The 26,422-nt window shown below is 59.4% G+C and overlaps 1 protein-coding gene across 1 annotated transcript; it reads left to right on the top strand.

Moving 5' to 3' along the window:
- The first annotated feature begins 172 nt into the window (after positions 1-172).
- On the top strand, positions 173-24,685 carry LOC150005562 (voltage-dependent N-type calcium channel subunit alpha-1B-like). The gene is made up of 15 exons (XM_090280145.1): positions 173-308; positions 764-937; positions 2,082-2,161; positions 3,425-3,556; positions 3,696-3,823; positions 8,288-8,384; positions 10,978-11,086; positions 17,287-17,394; positions 17,964-18,076; positions 19,280-19,407; positions 21,500-21,638; positions 21,846-21,962; positions 22,964-23,171; positions 23,431-23,675; positions 23,849-24,685. Exons 1-15 carry the CDS (start codon positions 173-175, stop codon positions 24,377-24,379), a joined length of 2,445 nt encoding a protein of 814 aa, XP_090136271.1. The 3' UTR covers positions 24,380-24,685.
- The last annotated feature ends 1,737 nt before the right edge of the window (positions 24,686-26,422 follow it).

Below are 26,422 nucleotides of genomic sequence, written 5' to 3'. Positions count from 1 at the left end.
GTGGACGGTTGCATCAGAAACAAACTTTGCACCTAGTGGTGTGAGGCAAAGCCAGGCCGCCCAGCTTAGGAGAAGGTATTTCCCAAAAGTAAAAAGTCCAAGGCCTGGGTGAGATCAGAGGTTGGGCCAAAAAATCCCCAAAGGGAACATCTTAAAATAAATCCAGACCTAAATGGTAAACAGCCCGGAGCTGAGGTCTTCCCGGCAGGGCCGCCACATCGCCCTGTCCCTGGGAGCTGGAAACCGGCATGGCCGACAGAGCAGCCTCGTGGCTGGCAGAGTCGGTGCAGAGCAGCCAGAGGACTGCGGTCTGGTCAGGAGTCCTGGGGATTGACCAGGCCCTGGACAATGGAGGGCATGTGTGGTCACACGAGTCCAGCTCAACTGGAAAAGAGAGACAATCTGCAGCACTTTGAACCCTGAGGCAGAGAAGAACAGAAAAAGCCTCCAGCCTCAAAATCCTGGGAAGGACCCCATGTCTCTCCAGTAAGAACCACTGTCCCCTCCCTGTCCTACACCAGGAACAGGGGAAGAAGCCATATTTCTAACCAACTCCTGGATTTGGGGCGTACTGCAAACCTCGTGACTCTCCTTCCATAGGCTGGTGAACGCCAACAACGGGAGCCCTTCCCCAGGGACAGTCAATAAAGCTCCACTGAGCACAGCAGGAGCTTCCCTGGAGCCCAGATATAGGCTCCTGAGGACAGAAGATGCTGACGCAGCCAGTGAGCCCTGAGAGTGACAGCCCGTGATGTCTGCACAGCCGAAGGAAGACCGCGGCCTCAGAATGTGATGGGAGAACAGAGCCCCAGTGACCTGGACCTGCGGAGTGGCGAGCGTCTGTACACAGCGACGCGCCTTCCCGAGGTCGGGGCATCTCACCTGCGCCTGGTCTCGGCTCCCTCGGGGGAGAGGCCACGGTCCCCCTTCTTCACAGGTGCGTTTCAACACGCAGTCGCTTTCCTGCAAGAAACTGTCCGGTCATTTGAAATCATATTTTAAGCAGGACCGTGGGAAAAGACCCACCCACACAGTCAACTAACATTCTTAAACGCCACTGTTTTGAGGACAAAAATGGACATTTAGTTGCTTTTGGTGTGAGTCTCCTTTGAGTTCTCCGTTTCCTTCCTGCACCTGCCACCCCCGTGATGCCCCTCACGGAAGTCCCAGTCTGGTGTCATGATGTGGTTGATGTGGACACTCGCACGCAACGTGAGTGTTGATCTTCGCATAACCAGCCTAGCATCGTACCCTGGCCTCGTTTTTACAAAACCCTAAACTTTGTGTCCTGGGAAACAGCAATGCCATTTTCACGTCCACCTGCTTCTCGTTTGCGGCCTGTTTCACTCAACGGTGTAAACAGAACAGGCCGGGCAGACGGGCGTGAGGACACACTGCTGGCCTTCGAGGACCCTTCCGCTCGATGTGTCAGCTGAGCTGTGTGAGCGGCCAGAGCGGCCAGAGCCTCGTGTGCCCCTGGCTGTGCTTGGTGACAGTGGGCTGGGGCATGTTCTCCACTTGACAGTGGCTGTGACGCCAGCCGTTCCTAATGAGACAAACTGTGTCCCTGTCACTTTTCAAACAATTGGAGGTCCCCGGTGTCATTGTGTGAAAGGAGGAGACGTGCCTAAGTAGCAGGCGTGGAGGGGGGTGCCCCAGGCTGCTCCTACCAGGGCCTCCGTCCTTCGCCTCATGACAACCCCACTGACGGGGTGAGCGCTGCTTTGCTTTGGGGAGCTCACGTGTGGCTCCGTAACTTCACCTTGTCATCCCTGGAGCACATGCGGTGTGATTCTGCCTATTTGGCTTCACAGGGAGCGCTGAGCCTTGGTGCCGCTGGCCGGTGAGTGTGTCCCCAGCGGGAGCCAGCTGGTGACCGCAGCAACAGTGCGCACTCCGGCTGTCCTCCACGTTTGCTCTGGAGGGATGTCTGTGATGCTGAGTTACACGTTGTCCTCGCTCTCTGTTCACAGGGCTCCCAGTCCCTGCCCCGGCCTGTCATTGTCCTCAAGCCATGACACTGTCTTGGCCCGGATGTTCAACGCCCCACAGCTCTGTTCTCATTGTTGTGTTTGGGGCAGAACCTGCAGAGGAAACCCAGTGCAAGCAGCAGCCCGAGTGGCTGGTGAAGGAAGAAGCCAAACCAGCCCTGATGGCTGGTGTTAGTTCTGTTTTTTTTAAATCACCGCTTAGAAATATTCCCGAGTTTATTCCACCCAGGAGTGCCAATTCCTTGTGTGATTTTTACATCTGAAAGTAAGAGAAAAGGTTCCTCTTCCCTGCTTTGAGGTGAAGGCAGAAATGTCCCAACGCTTAGGCCTCAGTGAGGTCGTGCAGAGGTTACTCAGCAGTGGCCTCACACATCCTCCCACGAGCTCCCAGGTTCTAATTTCCTTCAGTGTCACCTTTTCCCACTCACTGTGTCCCTTTGACGTGTTGGGCACGGTCTGTGCCCCGGGGCAACCTCCGTGGTGTGTGTCCACAGCAGCCACACGGGCTTCTGGAGCTCCCACCACCCGGGGCTTCCGGGGGAGGCGCCAGCCCAGGGCTCGGGAAGGCAGCGTGATCTGAGCGCTCACAGGCACCGTTTTCCAAGGCTGCGAGCCACACTGAAGCTACAGCAATCAGAACAAGACCTGCATCGTTAAACACTCAGAAAAGGGTTCATTGGCCTTGGATACACCCCAGATTGTGGTCTAGTCCTTTCATTAACAGCAAAAGGAATGAAGTGCTTCTGTGAGCCGGTCCTGTCCTTTGTAACCGGGCCAACGCGCACGGGCAGCCCTGCTTTGTCATCAGTGTGTGCCCTTTCCTCTCAAAGTGCAGATGAGACCTGGGTCCGCCACCTTCCTCAGACAGGCGCCAATGATCAGCCAGAAAGGTGGTCCTTCCCGATAGGCCCATCCCCCACCTGGTGCTCCTCAGATCACAGTTTCAGTTAAACATCTCAGTTTCCACAACAAGAAAGTGTAGGAAGTGCACAGGTTCACTGACCCTGGGGCAGATCTGTGAAGCTGCTTATACGAGGGCGTCCCAGCCTCAGAAACAAGCTGACATTTGTGAGGCGACATGTTCATGGAGAAACAGACAACTAGACAACTGCTCTGTCATTGCCCGGATTGATATTCTTTGACAGTCCCCGCGCCCAGTTGGTGCGGCCTGGCTGGGGCTTCTGTCCTCGTCCCGCGGCAGGTCTGCTTGTCCCGCATTGCTCTCTGCACCTCAGTTTCTGAGCTGGAACTCGCAGTCACTGCCAGGAAGGTGTTTTGTGGGGGAAAATGGAGGCAGAGACCACAAAGGCTGTAGAGGCAACAGTGTTGGGCGGTCAGTCCAAGTGCTGGTAAAAGGGGACAAGGCCCCAGGAGCTGCCAGCTGGGAGCCAGCGCAGGAGGCACCGAGTGCTCTGTGATCCTGGGGCCACCAGCTCGCAGAGCGGGACAGCGAGGCTGGCCGGTGGAAGCGGCCGGCCTTCACTTGCTCATCTCAGCTGAGGCTGTGGCTGCCGCTGTGGGGCCGGGTGGCAGCCATGCAGAGGTCCAGGCTGCGGGGACAGCAGGTCCGGGCAGGCTCTGGCTCAGTCGAGTGACCTCGGCCTCCTTGAGGCTTTCACCCGGACTGTGGCTGGAGGGCGCAGGGGCTGGGAGCAGGCAGGCTGAGGTCTCTGTGTGCCACCTCTTCTCCTTCCTGTCCTGCAGATGTTGAACCTCTTTGTGGCTGTGATCATGGACAATTTTGAGTACCTTACGCGGGACTCTTCCATCCTAGGGCCTCACCACCTGGACGAGTTCATCAGGGTCTGGGCTGAGTACGACCCGGCTGCGTGGTGAGTGAGGCACCCTGCTCTGTGGTCCTCGGGGCCCAGGGTTCCTGCTCCGCGGGGGGTGGCGCTGGGTCTCCCTTGTGGGTGGTGTTCTCCTTCTCACCCTCCCTGTGCTTCCAGAAGCTCCCCAGGCCCAGAAATCCTCCTTGAACCCTCAGGCCAGCCCTTAGGATGCTACGTGGGGGTCATGGAACATTTTGGGGGCATTTGTGAAGCTTGGGGTTCTTCCTAAATGGCCAGTTGCACAAGGGGTCACGGAGATCACTGGGGAACTCGCCTTTAGGCCTCCTCGTCCTCCTGGAGGCAGAGGCCTCCATGGGCCCAGGACCTTCTCCTGGTGGGCGCAGGGTGCTCTGCCCTCTCTCTCTCGGGGACAGGAGCCAATGTGCCCCTCTGTGTCCCCAGCTCAGGCTGCAAACAGTGGGCCCTTGGTGAACTTTTACTGAAATCTGATGAGCAGCCGGGAAGGGTCTAGTGCGTGTAAGAGCCTTCATTGTGGTGGAAAGGCTCCCTGTGTCTGTTGCGTGAGTGTGTGTGGTGGGGTCATTTCCAGAAGAGCAAGGGTCTCCTCATGAAGGTGGTTTGAGGTGAGACGCTGCTTTGAGGCCATGTTTCCAGGGAGTGCCCTGTGTGCCCACGGAGTCCTCTCACCCGCGGGGGCTGGCGGAGCAGCGTGGGCTCCCCGCCCACCTGTGCACCCCTCAGCACTCACTCACCTGCTCCTTGCTCACGCCCCTCCCAGGCAGTGACCTGAGTAGTCTGAGGGCCTGGAGGGGCCGAGAGGCCTGGCTTCCAGGTGTGGACAGGCCTGCAGCCCTGCCCGTGGTGACCCCTGCCCCAGTGAGGGGCCGGTGCCTGGGATTTCCTGCACTCTGGGGGCTGGGAATGAGCTGGGGGCACCTGTCCTGCCATGTCCTTCTCACATGGTTCTTGTGGGGCTCACGCCCTCCTAGCAAGTGAGCTCCGCAGGTAAGCAATCCTGGAGCTTTCTGCCCCCAGCCCCCAAAGGGCCCCTCACCGCCTTAGTTGCCAGCCTCCCCGCGGGCCCCGCCGCAGCACATCTGCAGCACAGCAAGGGCCCAGAAGGTGCCGGGTGAGCCCTTTCCCGTCGGTCACATCCTGGAGGCCCTGGTGGCGCCTCAGGGTATTTTCCATGGTGGCGAGAGACCTGCAGTTGTCACACAGTGCGAGACAGGCACAGCCTGGAGTGATGTTCGTGGTGCGCATGGCCTCTTCTGCGGCCTGGAGAGGCCTGTTCTCCTGACGGGGGCGCATCACGGATTCTCTGGTCAGGAAGGCCCACTGGGTTGGAGGGCAGGGTGGCCGCACCCAGGCCCAGCGCCTCTCAGAGACCCCAGGGCCAGCGGGATGGAGACTCGTCCTGATGTGGTTGCACGGACGCTGCCGTTGCTGGCACGTCTCCTCTGGAGGAGATTGTGTTGCAGGAAAACCGATGGTTTGGGATGGGACTTGGACCGACGGGCAACGGCAGTTGAGTGCAGGCCTGGGACGGGGAGGACACTTCCCAGCCAGTGGGAACCGCAGACTCGGGGCTCCCCAGTCAGCACAGGGGCACAGAGGCAGGGTACACAGGACGTGGACTCGGGCCAGACTGGCTTGCGACCGCACACAGAGCGCTCCGTGGGGCCCCAGGAGGGCCGGGCTGTCGGGCACTTGGAGAAGAAAGTGCTTGTGGGAGCGTGGCGTGCAGCACAGGTGAAGTCCCAGCACAGAGTGGCCCGCCAGCACCCACAACCTCACGTAGCAGGGACACGAGCACAGCTCGTACCCACCTCGCGCTCCCACGAGGCCGGGGCTGGACACAGCTGCTCCCAGGCGCTGGGAGGGGAAGGCCCAGCAGGGGCCTCTGAGCAGGACAGACGGTGCTCAGAGGTCCACTGGCCTCCGTGATAGAGGCCAGGGCGTGGTCCTCTTCAGTCCCCTTCTTGCAGGGCTTGGTGGAGTTTCCTAGGCTTTCGTGTGTGTGTGCGCTTCCACCGGTGTGGCTGCGTGAACTGCGTGTGCATTCGTGTGACTGCACGCTTGTGTGTGCACTGTGTGTCAACATCTGTGTATGGATGTGCACGTGCGCACACGTCTGTATGTGCTGGGGGAGAGGAGGAGGCTCAGAGCTGCTTTCAGACCTGTCCCCCACCCCCCCGGTTGTCACCTCAGCACTTCGTGGTGAGTGTGGACTCGAAGGGAGCGTCCCAGTCGCACCCGCTGTGAGCGAGATCAGCCCGTCTTGCGGTGCATGCCCCTGTCCGGGGACCATGCTGAGCGTCTTGGGTGTGGGGTCCCCGTGGAAAGAGGAGCCAGAGCGTGAGGCCGGGGTGTGGCAGAGCAGGTGGGGTCTGAGCCCACGTGCGGGGGCAGGATGGCTGGAGGGACCGAGCTCTGGGGCAGCAGGTGCTGGAGGCGGAGTGTGTCCGGCTGAAAGGGAGAGACGGCAGCAAAGAGCGGCGGGGGCAGGCTGAGAGGCCTGGCGAGCTGGGTCAAACGAGTAGCTTTGACTTTGTTCCACTGACCGTGGGGATCGTTTTTGAATCCAACTGGTAGTGTCAGGCCCACGGTTTTAATCTGGCGGCACCCGAGGGCTTTGACGGCAGAAGGGAGCTGCGCGAGGTTGGCACGCCCTGCGGCAGAGGCCGGAGTGGAACTTCCTTGTTCTGCCCCGATTTCCAGACATAGGGCCTCACGTGGGCAGCCGATGGAACTGAGAGGACACGGTGCAGGGAACGGAAGGGACGCCCACCCCGGGGCGAGGGGGTCCTCTGCGGCACCCCAATGGCAGCGGAGGGCCGGGCGCAGGCTCGTGGGCGGGGCCGCCAGGGGTGAGTGCAGAACGGGGCGCCCAGGCTGCGTCCTTCCCTGGCCCGGGGGCTCCCGCCCGGCGCCCCACCAGGGAGCTGCCTGCACGTCTGCCGCGCAGGGCGGGAGGGCAGCGGGATGGGCGCCCGAGCCTCGGTTGCTGTAACCTGTGACGTTTCCTTTCCAGTTGCCGGATTCATTATAAGGATTTGTACAGTTTGTTGCGTTGTATTGTGCCGCCCGTTGGCTTAGGGAAGAACTGCCCTCGTAGGTTGGCCTACAAGGTTTGCAACTTCAGAGCCCCCATCTGACATTCTCCTCCCTGCCCGAAACCACACACAGCGTGCACTCCCTGCCTGGGTGGGACCGAGGACGCTGCCTCCCTCCCGCCCTGCCCCGCCCCGCACCCCACCTCCCGGACGCTTTGGTCCCCAGCTGATCCCCTCACTCTCCAGCTGGCAGGGACAGACAGCCTAGGAGGCAGCGCGCACAGCGCTTTCTGGCCGGCAGTGAGCTCCGCAGCTGGCTGCTGGGTGGGGGCCGGGGGTCAGCTTCCCCTGCACCCCCGGGCTCTCAAGGGTGGGCTTATGGTCAGAGAAACTGGAGGCCCAGGGCCTGGAAGAGGGGGCGTGGGCACAGCAGACCAGGAGCAGCTGCCCCTCTGGGTCGGAAGAGCCCAACGGCCCAGGGGTCTGTCATCCTTGGGGGCACAGAGGACAGAGGAGAGGGCCCTCCTGCTTCCCCTCTGGACTGATCTGCCTGGCCAAGGCTGGGGACCCTGGGCAGAGGGCCAGGCCCGGGTGGTCGGAACATGACTATCGCTTGGACCTCAACAGGTCCTATAGGCAGGTCCCATGGGTGGTGGCGAGGCTTCAGGCCTGTCTACCTGGGGAGGAGACAGTCATTGGCCCCCAGACACTGTCCTGAATCGGGAGCCGTAGCCCATGTGCTCGCCCCCATCCTGCCTCTTGTGCAGTGAGAGGAGGAGGCCAGGGTGGTGCCAGTCCCAGCGGCCCCTGCCCCAGCTGTCCCCACCCTGTGTCCCCCACCGGCCCGCAGCCCCCATTTCCTGCCCGGCCCTGCCCTGGGCTGGCCTCGGGCGTCTCTGGGCTTGGAGTGGGACTGGCCTGGTCCACTTTGCCCAGAGCCTCGGGGGCTCCCTGCAGAACAGCGAAGCTCTCCTCTAGTTTCCTGCTGGTCTTAGATTTTTCTCCACTTCATAGCCTGTCAGCTGACTTGGAAGCAAACGGAGCGCTAAGGGGAAGCGGGTGTCTCTGCCCGCGGTGCTGAGCTGACCTCAGGGTCCCGCAGCCCTGTCCACCTGCCCTCCGGCTCTTTTCTGATTGGTGTTACCTGTGGTTTCTAAAAGTGTAGACCAGAAATGACAACCCAAAGCCGCCCCGATGCAGCCCTTCCTTACCCCTCCATGTTCATCAGCTCGATGCCGCAGCCCACTGCCCTGCGCGGGGCCGGAGTGCAGAGGGGGGCGGGGGCACGAGGGGCCGAGTGGAGCGGAGACCCTCCTCTCATTCCCTTTCGGCAGTTTCTCCAACGCTGGTTAACTGGATCTGTTTTCTTGTCTGCTTCCTCCCCTCCCCCCTCCCGCACCCTCCTGCGGACCCTCTCTGCCTCTGCCTCCCTGGGCCGGGTCTCCAGTGGGCGCATCACTTACAATGACATGTTTGAGATGCTGAAACACATGTCCCCGCCCCTGGGGCTGGGGAAGAAATGCCCAGCTCGCGTGGCGTACAAGGTAGACCCCTGCTCCCCGGGGGCTGTCTGTGCTGGGGCTGGCCTCCCGCCTCCTGTTGGGGCTTGTCCGTCTGTCTGTCTGTCTGCCACTCTGCTGTCTCACTGTTTCTTTCTTTCCTCTGCCCCAGCCATCTCCGCTTCCTTCCCAGACAGAGGGACGCGCACACCACGCTGGCGTCTCTGCACCGGCTCCTTGTCCCCAGGGCTGCCCCCGGTGGCCCTGAGAGGCTCAGGGAGACAGAGACAGAGTGTCCCCTGCCTTTGCTCCCTCCTGCCTCCTTCCCAGAAGGACAGGGCAGGCCAGCTTTTTTGCCAGAGGCTTTTGTTCTGGGCTCAGTCCCACACTTGGCTCCCTTGTCCCCACCCTCGGGCCTCCCTGGGGAGAGGGGTCTGCAGTGAGAAACCCACCCAGCTATACACCTGCAGACGTCCCAGGGCTGGCGGCCATTGCCCGAGGAAGGCGTGAGCCTGCAGGACCTCGTGGGCCCAGGGGGCCTTGAGGAGGAGGAAGGTCACGCAGAGGCGTCCTGCAAGGTTTATGCAGTGGAAGCAGCCTCAGGCCCAGGTGGCCCTGTGATGGCCACACCCCCTCGCTGAGGCTGTAGCCAGCTGAGCTGCCAGGAAGGGTGTAAACTGAGGGACACCTCCAGGCTTCCCTCCTCACACGGCCCCAGCCCCGAGCCTGCTGCCCTCGCCCATGCGTCCGGTCACCCCTTGTATCCTGCAGTCCCCCCCGAGAGCCCCCTTTGCAGCCCCGTGCCCCCAGCAAATGGCCGGCATGTGTCTGGAGCTTTCCTGCTGTCTCCCTCTCTCTGAGCGAGCCTCCCGCCGGGGCTCCCGTGTGTCTGCTGCTGTCCGTGCTCTCTCTGTGCTCTGCTTCTCGGCCTGGCTGTCACCCGGCTCAGCACGGCCTTTGGGGGCGGGGCGGATGCCTCTGGCATCTTCCTCAGCCTGCCCTGCCTGGCATGAGTGTCGTGGCTGCCTGGAGGCCCTGCATGCAACACCACAGCCTCGTCCCCAAGAAGGAGAGCTCTGTCCGCACCGACACAGGGCCAGGGGGCTGCAGGGCCTATGGGTGGCCTTGGAGCCCCTCCCCTGCTGTGCTGGCCAGCTCCCAGGTTCTGGGCACGGAGAGGCCAGGGTGGGTGGGGGTGGGCGGGCTTGGCGAGCTGGGGAGGGGGCAGAAGATGCACAGGGTGCTGTGGCCAGCAGGGTCAGGCCCAGCGCACGGACGCCTGTCTGCCTGTCTGTCTGTCCGGGCCTTGGTTCTCTGCTGCTTTCTGAGATGCAGGCCCTGTGGGGGAAGGTGCCCTGGACGGAGCCCTCCTCTCTTGGGAATCACCTGCTTTGCTCCTCCTTCACGGCTCCCTGACTCCCCAAGTGCCCCGGGGAGGAGCCCCCTGCCGCTCCCGCTGCCTTCGGTGCTGGGCTGCAGGGACACTGCTCTGGGAAGCCGTGCTCCCTGGGGTGTGTCACACAGGTGCCAAGTGAGGCCCTGGGACCATGATCGGCTGTAACCAAGTGGGGCTTTGCCAGCATTCAGGGGACAGGGTCTGGGTTCGTGTCTGCAGGCACTTGCCCTCCATCAGGCTGAGGATTAAGTTCAGGGCCAGGATGCTGGCTGGGGAGAGGGTTGGCAGAGCCAGGGAGGCCCTGCACCTCCCTCTCTGGCTCCCGTTCTGTGGAAGGAGTGGGAGGCTGCTGGGAAAGACAGGTGGGACACGATGCCCCTCCGTGGCCAGGACATTGCAGACTCATCTGTGACCCTTTTCCTCCTGGAGAGCATGTAAGTCCTCTGAGCCTTGGGCCCTGGGCTCTGTCCTTGGAAACCAGAGAGAGGAAAGGGGACTTGCACCTGAAGGGGAACCGCCCCTGACCCTCTGCTCGGAGGACTTACGTTCCTGTAGGATGGCCCGAGCCTCTGCCTGCCAGCCCCCAACAGGGGCTGAGCCTGAGACCCAGGCAGCCCCAGCTCCTCTGGGTCTTCCCAACTGGAGCTGATCTCTAAGACCCTGGGCTTCTTTCTGTGAGGGGCGTCAGCTGTCCCTTTCAGGCCCCTGGCTGGTTGGTGAGGGCAGAGCCACCCGGGGCTGAGGGAAGCCGCCCAGGCTGCGCTGTCGGCTGTCCACCCTTGTCCAGGGCCCCAGGTCATGGCTGGAAGGAATGGGTTTGGACAGAGGAGTAAGGACAGGGGTCCTCCCTCCTGTCTGTGGGTTGTCCCGGGGCACCCCAGCCTTGGTCGGGCAGCCCAGATCCCTCCCCTCAGGCAGGGCCATCCTCCCGGCCATGGGCAGAGGGTGGGGAGGTCCTCCGGCTGAGGAAGCCGGCTCTTCCAGAGCAATTCAGGCTCTTGGCCGGCCCTGGGGGGCAAGTCTGTGCCTGGACTTGTGCTTTGCTGCAGCCAGCGGAGCCCTCAGCTCAGCTCATGTGAGGGTGGGGACCAGGCTAAGCGGGAATGCTGGCAAAACTCCCATCGGCCCGACCTCTGTCCTGGGCACCTGCAGGGGTTGTCTCCAGGGGCCTCCAGCACTGAGCGGCCCTGTGGGGGTGGGGGCCCAGGGCGGCCGGGCCCTGACCTGCCCCCTTGTCCTCAGCGCCTGGTTCGCATGAACATGCCCATCTCCAACGAGGACATGACTGTCCACTTCACATCCACGCTGATGGCCCTCATCCGGACCGCACTGGACATCAAGCTGGCTCCAGGTGAGCACGGCTGCCTCGGGGGGCCCCCAGGGGGGCGCGGGGAGGGGTGTGGGGCCCTGTCTGGAGGGGGCAGCGGCTGTGTCCCCTGATAAGCGCCCTGCACATCAGCAAGGACACTGAGGGACAGTGAGTGGAGATGGCCTGTCCAGGTCACACAGGGCTGCAGCCAGTTGCAGTGGGGGCACAGCCTGGCCCTGCTCACGCTCGCGGGCCAGCCCCTCTTCCGCTGCCCCCACCCGAGCCCCGTCCGGGGTCAGGCGCTCTCCTGCCGGAGTTCACCGAGAAGACGGCATAGCTTGCGCCAGATCAAAGAGGAATGAAGCTCTAGCACGACCTCCCCCCTCCCCCTTGTGTGATGACAGCTTCCCCTTCACACAGAAAACTGGGGTCACCAGAGGGAGGCCTGCACCGAACCCTGTCCCCACCCCCAGCCCCTGCTCTTGTTCCCTTGAGCTCCGCGGACTCCTGTGCTGGGCGAGTCCGGGCCAGTCTCCGCCTTGCACACGAGGGCCCGTTCTCATGATCTGCACTGCTTCTTGCCTCGCCTGTGTTCTGCCTGTGCTGGGTTATCTGTGTCGATACATGAACACGCCATGATGCCTCCCATCTTCAAAAGATCCCCTCTTCCCCTCCGTCAACGTCCCTATTTGTCTTCTTTCCTTCATAGCCAGCAGCTCCTTGAGAGACGTGTGTGTGTCATCTCTGATTTCTCGGTCCCCGTCTGTAGTCGCTGTCACCGCGGCACGATGGCTCTTGTGAAGCTCTCCCTGGCCTCCGCCTTCTCGGCCCTCCTGGTGCAGACCTGTCTGCAGCCTTTCCTCGGCTCTCACTCCCCCCTCTCTGAACCCCTTTTATGCCTCTTCTTCTGGTTCCGCCTCCCTCCTAGCTGCTGGCTGCTGTCTCTGTCTTCTGCACCTGTTCCCGTGACTTTCAATACTGTGACTCCCAGTTCTCTCCCCCAGGGTGGCGCAGTCCGTCCGGGCCTCCCCCGGAACTCCCAGTCTGTATGTCACAGGGCATCTCCCTCTGCACTTGGAGGCCCGATAAGCTTTCCAACATTCCATCGCTCCTACTCGAGCTTCAGAGAGCCCTCAGCGTCTACACTCCCCATGGTGCAGGCTGTCCTTCCAGTTGCTCAAGGCAAGAATTTTGGTCGTACCTTCTCCTGTTTTATACCCCAGTTCTGATCAATATCTTACCTCTTATCATATCTTCTGACTCTACCTTCAAAATGCATCCAGAATTTGATGGCTTCTCTACCCTGTCTCCCAGCCGCCCAGTCCGAGCTGCTGCCGGTCCGCCACTGACTTGTCTGCAGTGCTCTGGCTCCTCCGTCTTCCACCAACTCAACAGCCAGATGCTCGAGGTGGAAATCAAACCAATACAACTGATAAACCTCTAGCGGGACTGATCAAGACAAAAAGGAGATTAAAATAACATTAGGAACGGAAGATGAAACATTGCTGCAGACCCTGCCAGCACCGAATGGATGGCAAGGAAATGTGATGAACAACTTTATGTCGAAAACTTGAACTTAAAGGAAATGGAAAAATTCCTTGACATGAGCTGTCAAGCTTATTCAAGAATAGATGACCTGAAATATAATGACCTGAGTAAAACTATATTTATTAAAGAAAACAAATCACAGTTAAAAAACTTCTAACAAAGACAATCCCAGGCCCAGTTGGTTCTATTGGTGAAGTCTGCCAAACATTTAAGGTGGAAATAATGCCAATTCCATAAACACTCTCCCAGAAAGTAGAAAAACAGAGGGTGTTTCTCAGCTGATTTTTACGAGGCCAGCATTACCCTGATATCAAAACTGAACAAAGACATAAGGTCTGTCCAGAAAGTACCCAGCCATGCACTATGAAAAATAGAGACATTTATTGAAGAAGATACAAGAAACATTGCAGACAGGACAAGGACGCCTCAGTCCCCTTCAAAGTGGGCACCCTGGGACCTTGCACAGTTCTAATCGCTGTCAGTTACTCCGTCGTATTTTCCTGAATCTCATCAATGGTCTGAAATCTCTTCCCTTACAAAAGTGATTTTAGTTTTGGGAGAAGCCAGAAGTCACAGGGCACCAACTCTGGGCTGTAGCGGGGCTGAGTCACCTGGGTGATTTGATGTTTCACTAAAAAACTGCACAAGACGTGAAGCATGGGCAGGCATGTTGTTATGATGAAGCAGCCCGTCACCAGCTGCCCACAGCTGCACACTCTGGGTCATCTGAACAGTTTCCATGGAGGAATGTTCAAGCTTAACACAAAAGCTGAAACAGATTCGCTGCTGTGCTCAGTCACTTTGAATACGACGACCACACAGTACATGTGCTCACTCAGCAGCGTCTGCTGCCCCCACCGACCAGTACAGTGAAGGCGTCATTGTTCACACACGCGCATTCCAGTCCTCGCTCCTTGGCTGCCGGGTTACAGCGACGTCGCTCAAACCCTTCTCGTTACATTAACAATGGCTGGACTTTTTCCAGACCTCATAGGAAAAAAATTACAGACCAATATTTCTCATGAATATAGACACAGAAATCTTTAATGCCATTTTAGCAAACTGAATCTAGCCACACACGTGCGCGCGCACACACATACGCGTTATAAAATAACACATGATGACAAGAATAGGGTTTATCCCAGGAATGCAAGCTTGGTTTCCTGGGATTGGTTTTGGATAAAATCAATCATTACAGTTTAATATATGAAAAAAATAAAAATGATGTGGTCATCTCAATTGGTGCATGAAAAGCATTTGACAAAATTCAATGTACGTGATTTTAAAAATTCTATATAAACTATAAATTCAAGGAAACTTTCTTTATATATTTTTTGTTTTTAAAGATTTTATTTATTTGTTTTTAGAGAGAGGGGTATGGAGGGAGACAGAGAGGGAGAGAAACATCAATGTGTGATTGCTTCTCATGTTCCCCCATCCAAGCGTGTGCCCTGACTAGGAATTGAACTGGTGACCCTCTGGTTCACAGACCAGAGCTCAATTCATTGGGCCACACCAGCCAGGGCTCAAGGAAACCTCCCCAATCTGGTAAAGGGTATCTATGAAGAACCTACAGCTAATGACATACTTAACTAAGAAAGACTGACTCCTTTTCTCCTGAGGTCAAGAACAAAACAAGGACGTCTGCAGTCACCATTAGAAATTATTTTTTTGTTTATTTATTTTTAGAGAGAGGGGAAGGGAGGGAGAAAGAGGGAGAGAAACATCCATGTGTGGCTGCCTCTCACATGCCCCCACCTGGAGACTCGACCTGCAACCCAGGCCCGTGCCCTGAATGGGAAGAGAACCAGTGACCCTTTGGTTTGCAGGCCGGCGCTCAATCCACTTGAGCCACACCGTCCAGGGAGCTGTGACCACTTTTGTTCAATATTATACTTGAGGTCCTAGCCATTATAATAAGTTAAGAAAAAGAAACGAGGTGTAGCAATTGGAAGGGAAAAAAATAAAACTCCCTCTATTCACAATTGACATGATTATCTATGAGGAAAATCCCAAAAAGTCTAATAAAATGTTAATAAAACTGAGGCAACTACAAGGCTAGGAATTCCAAGGATTTATGTGACCCACCGGAAGCTAAGGAGAGACCAAGAAGGGCTTTTCTCCCTCACTGGAGGGAGCACAGCTTTGCCGATACCTTCATTTGGAGCTTCTGGTCTCCAGAACTGAGACAACGTATTTCTATTGTTTTAAGCCACAGAAATGTAACTAAAACTAGTATTTGATGTAGCAAAGTCACAGGATACTAGGTCAGTATATCAGTTAACAATTGAAATATGAACGAAGTTCCATTAAAGTTGCACCAAAGGCATGAAATGCTTCCTTATAGCTGGAAACTCTAAAAAATACATGTGTAATATTTTTCTGCTGCAAATTTTAAAACATAGACGGAAGGAATCAAAGATCTAAGTAAATCAAGCTGTATAACATGTTCGTGTATTAGGAGATGCAATATTATGATGTCAATCCTTCTGCTGTTGATCAACAGAAAGTCAAAACGGACTTTTGGGGTAGAAATTTACGAGCCAGCTGTGAAGTGCATGTACAAAAGCCAAAGAACTTGAACAACACAAACAATTTTGAAAAAACAAATTTGGAAAACTCACCCTACGTGCAGCAGAGACTTAGTGGAGCTGCACCGATCAGGGCGTGTGGCGCTGGTGACAAGACGGAGGCTCCAGGAAGGGACTTACTCTTGGGGTCCATTGCTTTTCCATGTCACAGAGGCAATTAATGGAGAAAAGGTAATTTTTAAACAAACGGTGCGAGAGAAATGTAGACAACGTGTGCCATTTTTTTTTTTAACCTTGACACTTACCGTCTTACTCAGCTTGGGCGGCCGGAATAAAACACCATCGCTGGGCGGCTTAAGGACAGACATTTGTTCCCCACAGACTGGAGGCTGGACACCCAAGATCAAGGTTCCAGGAAGGCAGGTTTCATTCTGGGGCCCGCTCCCCTGGCCTGGACACGGCCGCCTTCTCCCAGTGTCCTCCCCTGTGGCCTTTCCTCCCAGAGCATGTGGAGAGGGAGTGCAGTCTCTTCCTGTAAGGACACTAGTCCTGGGGGTCAGGGCCCCACCCTTAGGACCTCGTTTCACCTGAATTACCTCTTTCTTGGCCTGTCTGCAAACAGTCACCCTGGGGGTTAAGGCTTCAGCATGTGCAGGGGACACAATTCAGTCCACGGCATGTCCCTTCACTTCTCTAAAAATGAACTCGAATCATAGAAATGGATCATAGACATAAATGTGAAATTATAAAACCCCTAGAAGAGAACAGGAAGAAAGCCTCGGTAATTTTGAGTTTGGTAAAGATTATTTTAAGATGCAAAAAACATGAGCCATAAAAGAAAAAAGTTGATAAATTGAACTTTATTAAAATTAAAAACTTGCTTCTCAAAAGGTATCTAAGAAAATGAAATGGCAGGCCAAAAATTCAGAAAATACTTGTGGAAAACCCATTGACATAAGGATTGGTTGCCAGATTATATAAAGCTCTCTTGTAACTCAGCAGTAAGAAAATAAACAGCCCATTGAAAACAAGGAAACGACCTGAACAGATACGTCACCAGAGAAGATACGGGGAAGGCCGGCAAAGGCCGGCAAAGGTGCTCAGCGTCAGTCCTCGCTGATTAAAGGGTGGGTGATGCGGAAACACCCGCACAGAAGCCCGTACGCGAAGGGCTGTGGCTGGATTCACAATTGGCCCAAACTGTAAGCGACTCAAATGCCCGTCGGGGAGGTGGACACACTGTGTGTGGTCGGTCTGTGCCAGAGACAGTGCTCAGCAGCAGCAGGGACAGATGCGGGTGTAGCCGTGACGTGGGGATCACGCGTGTGTCGTGCCGAGTGAAGGCAGTCGGAGCCGGGAGCCCACACGCTGTGCCGTCTGTGTGACGCTCTGCAGAAGGTGACGTGATGGCCGCGGGGAGCTCGGCCGTGGGGGCCGAGGGACTCGCCCCGCGCCCCACAGCTGGTCTGCGGTGGCAAATGCGGCACTGAGTGCATTTACCAAAATTCAGAGTGGGACCATTACAAAGGGGGAATTGTATTGCATGTAACGTGCGCCTGAATAAACCTGGTGTCCAGCAAAGGTAGCCGAGCACGTCCCATCCCTTCCCGCTGCCCCAGCACTGCCTCCCTGGCCCCCGCGTACAGCGGGGCCCCCTCTGCGCTCAGGGTCTCACGAACACCTGCCGCCTGCTCGTGAGGCCTCTCCTGGCCTCCCTGTCCAAAAGGGCAGCCCTCCTGACACTCCCCGTCCCTCCCCACTTGGCTCTGCCTCTCTCCGCCACACTGGACTTTAACTGACCTCTCCTGCCTTGTGGATTCACGTCAGGCTCCTCCCGGGGCCACTTCCTTCGGTTTTGTTCCGTCGTCGGGAACAGCACCTGACGTGCTCCATACACTTTAGCAAGCGGTGGGTGAGTGTGTGGACGTCACTGTACCCCTCCCCTTCCACGTGCACATGTGGTCACGCGCGCACAGTGGACACGAGTCCCGGCAAGGGGCAGGGACAGCTCTGACTGGCCTCTGTGGCACCTTCCTCCCGGCACTGTCTCTGCCGCGTCCCGCCCCTCGTCGTGCCCTCCCGCCTGCGCAGCTCCGCCTGTTTCCCAGGGGGCTGTGGGGTGGCACTGACACCCCCTCCCCTTCCCACCCCTGCCTGCCCCAGCTGGCACGAAGCAGCACCAGTGTGACGCAGAATTGAGGAAGGAGATTGCCTCCGTGTGGGCCAATCTGCCCCAGAAGACCCTGGACTTATTGGTGCCACCCCATAAACGTAAGTGAGGGTGTGACGGCCCCCCTTTTGTGTCCCACCCAGAGGCAGAGGAGGGAGGCCTGGGTGAGGTGACTGTCCAGTGACCTTGAAGAGGTGGACTCACCTTCTGAACAGTCCAGACTCAGTTTCCACCTGCAGGGAAAACTGGTCTTAAAAGTCAGTGCCCAGGAGTCGGGGGAGAAGGTGATGTGGCGTTATTCTTTGAGCAAAGCCACCCACACCCTCAGTGTGGGGACTGCACTTCCAAAACCCCAGAGAGAAGGCAGGGAGACTCCAGCAGCTGTAGAAGCCGAGACAATGAGGTGCTTAAAGGCGAACGCTGACTCCGCTTTGCTGGGAGGCGGCGAGGCCTCGGGGAGGGCCCCTGCGGCGCTGGGCGGGACGCAGCCACGTCTGGAGGCACTGCCGGGGGTCAGGGGAGAAGCCCTCTTTGGCCAAGCCACACGCTTCGAGTCCTGGGTGGGGCCTGTTTCTCACCCCACTGCGCCCCATGTTTTCCATGGCTTTTCTGTTCCCTGTCTCCTTCAAGCTCTGGCCTCTGTTTCCTTCCTGCCCCCTCTCCCCTCCAGCCGGAGAGGTGACCGTTGGGAAGGTCTATGCAGCTCTGATGATATTCGACTTCTACAAGCAGAAGAAGACCAGCAGAGACCAAACTCACCAGGCTCCCGGGGGCCTGTCCCAGGTACCTGCCCTGGGTCTCCAAGAAGTAATGGGATGCTGGCAGCCTCCCGGTGCCCGAGCACAGCGGGAAGCCACACCCTGCCCAGAGGAAGTGCAGCGGGGAAAGGAGAGGGTCTTCCAGCCACCTCTCGGGCCCCAAAGTCAAAAATCCTGTATAGCCTTTATGTGTCCCTCTAGCTCAGTGGCTCTCAACCTGTGGGTTGCGACCCCTTTGGGGGTCGAACGACCCTTTCACAGGGGTCGCCTAAGACCATCGAAAAACACATATGTAAGTATATATTGTTTCTGTGATTAATCACTAGGCTTTAATTATGTTCAATCTGTAACAATGAAAATACATCCTGCATATCAGATATTTACATGACAATTCATAACAGTAGCAAAGTCACAGTTATGAAGTAGCAACGGAAATAATCTTATGGTTGGGGGTCCCCACAACATGAGGAGCTGCATTAAAGGGTCGTGGCATTAGGAAGGTTGAGAACCACTGGTCTAGTTGGTTGCCTGGTGGTTTGGAGGAGCCCCTGACTTGGGGTGCTCATGTTCAGGGTCAAGAGATGCGAGGGCTGAGGACAGAGGCCCGGTGGTACCACGTTTTAAGTGGTAGAAGAAACGTTACGGAGCACGCATGAGGGGATTGTTCTGGGAGGTGCAACCAGCCAGGGGCTGAGGACATTCTAACTGATGGGCCCAGGGTCACCATGTGTTCCACATGTGACTGGTTAGGATGACTTGGGGGCCCATCTTTCAGATGTCATCCTTTGGAGGTGACAACTTCCCCACACAGCAGAGCCTTCATGGCCACCGTAGGCGCTCTGTCTAGAAAGCTGCCTGGTGTCCAGAGCTCCCGTGGCGTTGGCCCGCAGCAGGGAGGGAGGTGTCTGGTGCCCGCGCCCGGCCCTCCGTTCTCTGTCTGCCACGGATGTCCCCCCAGCCCCGGAATATCCAGAATTCTGCTCGCCCGGGGCTCCCGCAGCCTCTGCCTGTCAGAGTTGGTGAGAGGCATTCCGTTTGCCCCTTGTAACCACATCCAGCCCCCACATCTTGTGGGCAGGGAAACCGAAGCACCAGGAAGTAAAATTGCTTTCCCGATGTCACGTGCAGACCAGACTGGGAGCAGGTCCCTGCAGCCCTGTGGTGCAGAGGAGTCGGCAGGGCCGCCCCCAGCCCTCTGAGCGCTGCTTTGCCCGCCTCCGTTCTGCAGATGGGTGCCGTGTCCCTGTTCCACCCTCTGAAGGCCACACTGGAGCAGACACAGCCAGCTGTCCTCCGAGGAGCCCGCGTTTTCCTTCAGCAGAAGAGCTCGGCCTCCCTCAGCAATGGCGGGGCCGTGTGAGTGCCGGGTAGTGGGTGTGAGCACTGGGCGGGGCCGTGTGAGTGCCGGGTGGGATGGGGTGAACACCGGACAGGGGTGCTGCTGAGCTCTGGGCCACGCAGGCGTGTCGGTGCGGGGGAAAGCTGAACTGGTCTCTCCACCTCCCTACTCGGAGGGGCGCCCCTGGGTAGCACTCAGGACAGGGCCCTCAGGTCCCGTCCCAGCTCCCGGGTCGGCTGTGTGCTCACCTCCCCCAGATGTTCACATGAGCCACCGAAAGCTAGTCCACATGAAGCAGCCTCTGTGGTGAACTCTGAAATGTGTCCCATAATGGCAGACACGCGCCTTTGACAGCGCCGAGAGCCGTGATGGGGACGCCTCCTGCTTCCAGCTGCCGCTCCCTCCGTGTGTGCCGGCTTCTCTGTTTGGCGAGGGGTCCGGGCCTCTCCTTCCTCGCTGAACTTGAACTTCCTGGTTCCCGCCTCGGGTCCTCACGCCGTTCTGTCGCCGGCCTCTCAGTGCTCTGACCTTCCTCCTCCTCTCAGATGCATTTCCTCTCACATCTCCATTCTGGCATCTATTTCTGAAGCAACTATATTCAGAAGACAAATTGGCAAGATCCTCCTATGTCACACAACTCTTGCCACAATGATTCTTGATAAAGAACCCCCCCAAACCAAGTGACACAGAGTGACGGTCACTGTGCCCCAAGAATAGCTGAGAGGGTTGCTGCTGGCCAGCTGGGGTCCCCGGGAGGGCACGGTCCTTCCAGCCAGCCTCCCACCCCCAGGCCAGCAAGGTCCCACATCTGCAGACACCCCAGGGGCCTGGGCAGGGACGGGAGCTGTATCTCAGCCAGCAAGGGCTGAGCGGGGCCCGGTCCCAGCCTGCTGTTCTCGAGGGGGACAAGGCTGGGAGTGGCGTGCACAGGGAGGGCTCTGGGTTCTTCCTCTCTTCGCATTTCACGCGTGCTTCTTCGGAGCTGGGTTTCGGTTTGTGGACTGTGAATCCAGTAGTTTTGGCTGAGTAACAAGCTGCACCTGCTCAGGGCTGCGTCACTTCTCCCAGTTCCGGGGCCATCCTGGTGGCGTTCTGGGCCTGGGCTTGGGCCAGCTCCTTAGGGGCCGGCGGGCCCAGGGCAGCTGATTCCCACATCTGGATTCTGGGCTTGTCCTTACAGGGAGGGCCCAAGAGGAAGGCCAGGGGGCAGGCGATCAGGCCTCTTCTTGTGCCCCATCCTCCGGGTCTGAGGTCACAGGGTGGGGGCGGCACTGCAGGGGCACCCTCCACAGAACCCCGCCAGAACCTGACCGAAACTGAGCGCTGCCCTGCCAAAGCCGCGCTTCTCAGGGTGCCTGTGGGGGAGGCTGGCAACTCCGGCAGAGCGAGGGCTCTCCTCAGAGACCCCCGCAACCACTGGTCTGCCATTGCTGTGGCCACCATGACGGTGCCCCTCAGCCGGGTGATGGGGGATGTGCGCAGTGCTTCCCTGGACACTGGACACAGCAGAGTCCAGGCAGTTTTTATGCCACTTGGGAGACATGATCAGAAAGACAGACACTGCAGGGCAGGATCCGGCAGGTGCGGTGTGTGCTGCGGAAGGCTGTCCCCTAGGGGGACACAGGAGCCCGATCTGAAGGGCAGCCAGGGGCCGGGTCAGGGAGTCAGGAGGAACCAGCACGGCTGGAGGTGAGCGCGAGGAGCCCCTTGGAGGGAGTGTGGCTGGCGTAGGCAGGATGTGCGTTCTGCACGCTGCACAGGCGTGGTCTCAGCCTTACCTCCGACGATTCCTGCCCCTGCTGCACACGGGAGCCCCTGTCGGGTCTGAGGAATCTGCCAGATGTGCCCCGACTAGGAAGTGCTGGACCCGGGCTCCCTTGGGTGGGTGGCCAGGGTCCCCTCTGCCCGTCCACTCTGAGCCCCAGCCTCGGGTTCACATCCCTTGCGGTGTCCCCGCTTGGAAGAGCCTGCACATGAGGGGCCACACCCCACAGGCTCCCAGCTCACTCTCGGGGGTGGAGATGCCCAGCAAGGAGGGCCAGGTCCCGGGTGGACCTTCTGTTGCATACAGACCTCAGCGCTGACAGAGCAAACCTCTCTTCCCCACAGGCAAACCCAAGAGAGTGGCATGAAAGAGTCTGTCTCCTGGGGCACCACCCAGAGGACCCAGGAGGTGCCCTACCAGGCTACAACGCCCCTGGAGCGTGGCCACTCCACAGAGATCCCAGTGGCGCAGCTGGGAAAACCAGTGAGGAGGCCCCCGGGGCTGGGGGTGGTGTGAGATGGGGGGACAGGGGTGGAGGTGGGATGGGAGGGGGGTGCAGGGTGCGGGGTGGAGGGGGCTGAGATGGGGGCGGGAGTGAGAAAGGACGGGTGAGACTAGATGGGGGGGTGAGGAAGAAGGTGAGAGCGGGATATGAGGTGGGTGTGACTGGGGGGGCTGCTGTACCCCCAGGCTGTGGATGTCCAGATGCAGAGCATGGCCCTGAGGGGCCCTGACGGGGAGCCCCAACCCGGGCTGGAGAGCCAGGGTCGAGCGGCCTCCATGCCCCGCCTGGCAGCAGGGACACAGGTGGGTGGTCCCGGAGTTCGGGTGGTGGGGTGTTCAGCAGAGCCCTGGCCCGGGAGCGCTGTGTCCTGTGTAGAGCTTTGTTGGGGTGGAGCCTCCCCAGCTGTGCTGCTGCCTAGACACTGCCAACATTGTTGGGCACCCCCAGAATACGGTGCTGGTCTTTAGAGCCCCCCAACCCAGCTGTGGGTTGTACAGCCTGCATCCTTGACTCAGCCCTTTGTCCCTCCCACCCCAGAAAATGCCTGGGTGCCTCCCACCTCAGACCACCCTTTCCCCTTAGTGTTCTTGAGCCCTTGGAGGCTTGAGGTGGCCTGGCCCGTCTTTCTTTGGACACGAGCTGACGACCCTCCCGGCCCTGCTCCTTGTGGGACCCACAGGGTGACTGAGCAGGAGGCCCCAGGCGGGGGCTGGACTTCCCGTTGTCAGAGCTGAGCCCCTTTCACAGGGACCCAGGGAGGGGTCTGCAGGCCTGAGGCCATGTCAAGGGACATTGCTGTCCCTGGCCAGGCTGGTGAGGGGCCGGCCTGTGGGCTGGGACTCTGAGAGCCGGCTGGCTGCATGCAGCTCACGCAGAGCGCGGCCTGAGCTCTCCCTGCCTTTCTCCTCCGGGCCCCCCCTCTTCCCGGCTTCTGGTTCCGTACGGTTCATCTGTACTTGATTCTGGTAACTGGTCACTGTCGCTCCCGTGGCTCTGTCCTCACTGTTCCTACGATGTCCTGTCTCTGCCCACCACCCCCGAGAGGCCCTGCCGGGCACCACTTGGCCTGGGAGACGGGCACCCACAAGAGCGGCGCCTGTGCAGATGCTCTTGAAGATGGGTGGTCTTGGGCAGGGAGGGAGAGGGAGGTGCCCGGTGGAACACCAGCGAGTGCCCCTGCCCCCTGGGAGGCACCCCGACAGTGGGGCACGGTCCCTCCTGAGGGGCCTGTTCTGCTGTGTGTCCACTGGGGAGCCCCCTAGGCCCTTCTCAGGCGGCGCACCTCCCATGTCCCCCCGCGCAGCCGGCCTCGGACGCCAGCCCCATGAAGCGCTCCATCTCCACGCTGGCGCCGCAGCGCCCACACATGGCTCATCTCTGCAATGCTGCCCCCGGCCGCGCTCCGGCCAGCCAGGCGGCCCCCCCTCACCACCACCGCTGCCACCGCCGCAGGGACCGGAAGCAGAAGTGCCTGGACAAGGGGCCCAGCCTGTCAGCAGACACAGACGGTGGTGCATGTGAGGGTCCTCGAGTGGCGGTGGCCTGAGCCTGGGGTCTGAGAGCCTGAGGGGGACCCTTAGATTTCTGTAACTTACGACCCCACTACCAGCCCTGAGTACAGGGCGTGGGTTCCACAGCTGGGCAGCAGGCTGGACCACCCACCCTGGCCCCTCACTCGGGACCCTCTGCTGGCCTGAGTGCCAGGTCTGGGGTGAGGGCACCTTCTCCCTGCCTGGCCCAGCGCGGTGACATCTCCTCTTCCCGGACCAGCGCCCAGCAGCACTGCAGGGCCAGGGCCGCCCCCGGGAGAGGCGCCTGCAGGCGGCCGGCGGGAGCGCAGGCAGGAGCGGGGCCGGTCCCAGGAACGCAGGCAGCCCTCCTCCTCCTCCTCCGAGAAGCAGCGCTTCTATTCATGTGACCGCTTCGGGGGCCGGGAGCCCCTGCAGCCCAGGCCCTCCCTCAGCAGCCACCCCACATCACCCACAGCCGGGCAGGAGCCAGGACCCCCGAGACAGGTACGCCCAGGAGGCCGAGGCTGCTTCTCCTGGCGACACTCGGCCTGGGTGGCCCCTGCAGTCCCTGTTCCCAGATCCAAGGCCGAGCCCTGCCCCTCCCTGCCTGGTCCCCACCCTGCACCCGGCCCACGTGTGCCGGGCCCGGAGCCTCACGCCATCCGGTTTCCCTGCAGGGCAGCGGCTCAGGGAACGGGAGCCCCCTGCCGTCCACCTCTGGTGCTAGCACTCCCGGCCGCGGCGCGCGGAGGCAGCTCCCCCAGACCCCGCTGACTCCGCGCCCCAGCATCACCTACAAGACGGCCAACTCCTCGCCTGTGCACTTTGCTGGGGCTCAGGGCAGCCTCCCGGCCTTCTCCCCAGGCCGGCTCAGCCGTGGCCTCTCCGAGCACAACACACTGCTTCAGAGAGACCCCCTCAGCCCGCCCCTGGCCCCCAGCTCTCGGACCGGCTCCGACCCTTACCTGGGGCAGCGTCTGGACAGCGAGGCCACTGCCCACACCCAGCCTGAGGACGTGCTCACCTTCGAGGAGGCTGCAGCCTCCAACTCCGGCCGCTCCTCCCGGACTTCCTATGTGTCCTCCCTGACCTCCCAGTCCCACCCTCTGCGCCGCGTGCCCAACGGCTACCACTGCACCCTGGGGCTCAGCTCGGGCGGTCGCGTGCGGCACAGCTACCACCACCCCGACCAAGACCACTGGTGCTAGGCGCACCGCGACCCCCACCGCCGCGCACCCGCCCGCGGGCCTGTTCCCATGGATGAGTTTTATCATCTGCTCGGAGCCCCTGGGACGCTCGGGGAAACGGGCAGCAGCGGACGCTCTTCCCCTGCTTCCCGCCGGATGGACTGAAAGCTCTTCCGTCCAGGGAGGTCCACGGCTTTCTCTGTCCCTCACGTGCTCCCTGCCTGGGCCACGTACCACAGACCCCACGTGGGAAGTGGCTGTGTGTGCCGAGCAGGGTCTTGGGAGTCCAAGTCCTTTGGGATGGACCCTAGTGTCTAGGGAGCTGCGTGGGCCCTGGAGGAGGATGGGGCCTGAGGAGCACTTGTTACCCCAGAGTGGGGTGCAGAGCAGCAGCGGCGAGGCCACAGGACCAAGGCGACTGAGAGCAGAGTGGCCGCTGCAGGAGCCCTGCCTGCGGCGTGTGCAGGTCTCAGCTGCGTCCGCAGGACACACGTCCCACGTGGCTCTTTGAATCTTAAACAAGTGGACTTGATACAGCCCAACTCTCTGACCCCAGAAACCATCCACCCTGAAAGGGTCCAAACCGGGGAAACCTTCCTGCTGTTGACTTCGGTTTCTAGTTGCCGCTCCTGTCCCTCTTTTGTCAATTCCGTGTGCTCAGCCTAGAAAAGTGGAAACCAGATGAGCAGGGAAGGACATGTCAGCCTGACTTCAAAAGCAGGACGATCTTGGCTTCTCAAGATGCTCTGTGACTTGTCTGGGGAGACCTTCTGCTGTCCCGTCCAGATGGCCCCCCCCATGACCCCTAGCTCCCGCTGCTCGCGACCAAGTGCCTGACCTCCAAGCCCTCTGGCACCAGGCTCCTGGGGGCAGTGACGCGAGGCGATGTGAGCTGCACTGGGATCGTGGAGACTGTTCTACACGGCAACCGAGTGGAAAGCTGCCATCAGCTGGCAGCATGCAGCCCACCCCCATCGGGACAGGGTGACTGGCAGTGAGGGGGCTTTTCCCTTTCCCGACTCCTCCCACAAGTGGAAGGTTTCTGGAAAGCTCCCCGGCACAGGTGCCGTGTGGGGCGTTCCCAGTGTGGTCCGCACCGATCCTCAGGGATGGACGTCTGCCCAGCAGAGCCTGTGGTTGTGGGCGTGTGTTTTCACGCCAGATGGGGGAGATGGGGGGGACTGGGGCAGGAGCCGAACAGGGGTCGTCGGGCGGGAGGGAGAGCCCAACTGCACTGAGGTCAGAATTGGCAGACGTGACCCGTGAAGGAGAAGCCTGGGTCCCGCTGCTGAGCAGGGGCGACCCCGACAAAGGCAGAACAAGCGAAGTCCAGCCTGCTGGCCAGAGGGAAGAACGTAGTGGGATGTGGTGCCGAAAACACTGAGAGACTTGTGTGAAGAAAAGCGTTTACACAGCAGATTCCCATGTGGCCTCCGTGTTTTGAAATGTCGGCGATCTTTGCTGTGTCATGTGTGTTCCCACTGCCTTTTACCCCATGATTCTCCGTGAAGAAACTTGGCACGTGATGTGTGTATGTGTCTGTGTGTGGAGCCGTCCCAGGGAGTGGATGCCGTTCCCCCACAGGGCTATGCAACAAAAGACACGTTTACTAGAAACAAACACAAGACCGCCACCTGTTCTAGGGTTTCAGCACGATTGGGACCAAACCATTTTATAGTTTCCTTACTGGAAGGCACAACCCGAAACTTTCAGATAACAAGAGTATTTTACCCAATCTGATGCAGTTGATCTGGAGCCTGGACCGTGCATGTGATCGCTGTGGTGTGTACTGGATTCGGACGTTTCGTGATGGTCCCCCAACCCGCTGGCACGAACTCACTCTGTGCAGAAGCACAGCTGCTTCCCCAGGCCACATGGAGCGGGGACTCCGCCTCCTAGAGCCACACCGCCTCGCTGGTCTGTCTGGATTCCTCTAGACGTGGGAATGGTGACAATTACAGGCCGTGGGGACTGACACAACGTGTCCCGTCCTCCTGACTTTGGATTTTGTCTCTGCACTGTCTCTTTTTAGTCATCACGTCCCCCTGAAATCTCAGTGAGTTG

The sequence above is a fragment of the Furipterus horrens genome, unplaced genomic scaffold (assembly GCF_987537825.1).
Source record: "Furipterus horrens unplaced genomic scaffold, mFurHor1.1.pri manual_scaffold_6, whole genome shotgun sequence".
Taxonomy (NCBI): Eukaryota; Metazoa; Chordata; class Mammalia; order Chiroptera; family Furipteridae; genus Furipterus; species Furipterus horrens.
Note: the sequence above shows the minus strand (reverse complement) of the source record. Positions and strands in the feature narration are given on the sequence as shown.